At 40.4% G+C, this 2832-nt stretch overlaps 1 gene segment (V, D, J or C); it reads left to right on the forward strand.

Annotated features, from left to right (window-relative positions):
• Window positions 1-2112: 2112 nt before the first annotated feature.
• Window positions 2113-2815, forward strand: LOC112080115 (Ig kappa chain V-III region PC 2485/PC 4039-like). The segment is given in 2 exon segments: window positions 2113-2196; window positions 2334-2815. Coding segments are annotated over 2 exon segments (408 nt in total).
• Window positions 2816-2832: the final 17 nt, after the last annotated feature.

The raw sequence follows: 2832 nt of genomic DNA on the forward strand, positions 1-2832 counted from the left end.
AGTCAAAATATTAAATCATCACATTTTAAATCAAAGTTACAAACATTTCAGCCCACTAAAAGTCCTCATATGGTGTGATGAAAATTAATCTGATCGTTTAGAATTATTAATTGTCATGAGCGGGTTACGGACTGCCGGATCTGTCAATCAGGAACAAGATGTGGGGCTCAGACATTAGAAAAAAGTCCTCCTAATTGCAATCGATCTGTCTTAATCCAATGAATATGCCACATAATTTTTACACTGATGCCTCGGTGTCCTAAAATAGAGAATGAAATTGCTTAATGGACCATGTTATTACTATTTTAGAACAATTCTATGAGTTAGGGTAGTAGATATCATAAAAAAAATATCAGAAGCCAATCAACCATAGAAGTTTTAACCAGCCCAACCCTTCTCTCCACATCTGTCCCAGTCTAGGGTATTTCAGAGAGTGAAACTGGGTCATCACTACTTAACACAGCAACAAAGTCATAATTCTGACTAAACCCCACCTAACCCAACCTTAAATTTAAGAACAAAAAGCTAATTTGTCGAGGCAATTTTGACTTTGTGGCTGTGGAACTTTACTTTATGGCTGTGTTATCAGTTGGAGTTGTGGGAGTGAAACTGAGGTTTTCTCTTGTTTTTGTATGTGTTTAGTTGGTCAGGGCGTGAGTTGGGGTGGGCATTCTATGTTTTGTGTTTCTATGTTGGGTTTAATGTGTTGCCTGATATGGTTCTCAATTAGAGGCAGGTGTTTGACGTTTCCTCTGATTGAGAACCATATTAAGGTAGGATGTTCTCACTGTTTGTTTGTGGGTGATTGTCTTCCGTGTCTGTATATGTTACCACACGGGACTATAGTGTTTGTTTGTAGTCTGTACCTGTTCGTGCGTTCTTCGTGTATATGTAAGTTCTCATGTTTTAGGTCTACGTCGTTTTGTTATTTTGTATTATTCAAGTGTTATTTCGTGTTTCGTCGTTTGTTTATTAAATTCATCATGTCTTCATCTACCGCTGCGTTTTGGTCCGACCCTTACTCCTTCTCCTCATCCGAGGAGGAGGAACCAGACAACCGTGACAGATTTGCTGTGGTTCTGCTTGTCCCAGAATAGAGCAGCACTGTCACCAGATGTTCAGCCTGTCCTCAGGGGGTTGAAGGTAGAGAAACCCCAGGGAAGCTACAGTGTAGACTACACATGGTTAAAAACCATAGCAGAAACAATTGAATAAAATCATATTAGTAAATAAACATTTGAAATAAATAAGTTATGGAAATGTACTGTTCAGCAGTGTGAGTTCTGAGAGCAGATCTTAGGTTCGGTGCCCTTTTAATCAAAATGTGTATGAAATGTGCTGCCTTCATTAGACAGTGATCACAGGAATCATGAATAAAGTAACTCGTGTGGATATATTTGACAATGACACAGTGTGTAGTAAAGCTGAACAACAATAGAGTCAAACTAGAGCTATGTCTAGAAGACCTTAGATCATAACTGATCATTTAATGTTTCTCCTGACTATTAACTACATGTTGTTCTGTTGAGTAACTCAAGGAAAACGTTCAACCAATCTGGATAAGAGATGATGTGCAATGATCCAAACCCCTAAAGATGTCCTGTGTTTTTAATAGCTAGAATCCAATCAACATGATTCAAACACATACAATAAAGCCCCTGAACATTACCCAGACATCCTCCCCCACACCACTGTGGTAGTTCCAGAGAGCAGCAGGTGAAGCAGGAGACTGGAGACGTCAGAGCTCTGGAGATCTCCCCTTTGGATCAGAGTCAGTCAGCAGCATCAGTCCACATACAGCCTGCAGTTACTGAGCCTGACCACTGGAGGGAGACATAGTATCTGCTCTATCTGGTCGAATGACAGTAATAACAATATGCTCCATTTGTCGATGTCTATAATAATAGTCATGTATTAGTCCCCATTCAGCACTTATAACATAAAAATGATGTGATTACTAAGCTATCATGTTTCTACATCACATCAGTCTCACTGTCCAAGAAGACTATTTACAAGTTGGACTATTTCCATATAGAACACTTTGCATAGCCAGCACATGCTTCAGTGCTCTGGTAGTATTTATAGCCTTGTGAGTTTAACACTTCATGACAGAACTGTCCTTCATGACAACAGAACCCACAACAACCATGACTTGTATCACCATCTTCATCTGGATTGTTGCCCTCTGTCTCCAAGGTAATATAATTTACAGAAAACTATCTGGAAAATTGCAATATTAGGCTATATAACCTTAGAACAGTTTTAGTGAATATGCTATATGGACAATTGAACAAATAATGTAATGTTAATTCTATATGCAATCTCTGTTTCAGAGTCCAGAGGCCAGGTCACTGTGACTCAGACCCCTGCAGGGAAAGCTGTTTCAGTCGGTCACTCAGTCAGTCTCAGCTGTAAGACCAGCAGTGCTGTATACAGTGACAGCAATGGACACTATCTGCACTGGTATCAACAGAAACCTGGAGGAGCTCCTAAACTCCTAATATACTRGTCTAAAACCCTTCAGTCTGGGACGCCATCTAGATTCAGTGGTAGTGGATCTGGGAGTGACTTCACTCTGACCATCAGTGGAGTCCAGGCTGAAGATGCAGGAGATTACTACTGTCAGAGTAGGCACTACCCCAACAGTGTCTTGGTGTTCACACAGTGATACAGAGCTGTACAAAAACCTCCCTCAGTCAGACTGCACAGTGACTGTACTGCTACAGCTGGGACCTAATGCAGGTGCTGAGGGGGAAGAGACAGTGACATGAAACACTGATCAGTAGAGGAGGTCAACTTTGAAAATGGTTAGAAAGTATCATACAAATCACA

This window comes from Salvelinus sp. IW2-2015, unplaced genomic scaffold (assembly GCF_002910315.2).
Source record: "Salvelinus sp. IW2-2015 unplaced genomic scaffold, ASM291031v2 Un_scaffold11852, whole genome shotgun sequence".
In the NCBI taxonomy this organism is placed as follows: Eukaryota; Metazoa; Chordata; class Actinopteri; order Salmoniformes; family Salmonidae; genus Salvelinus; species Salvelinus sp. IW2-2015.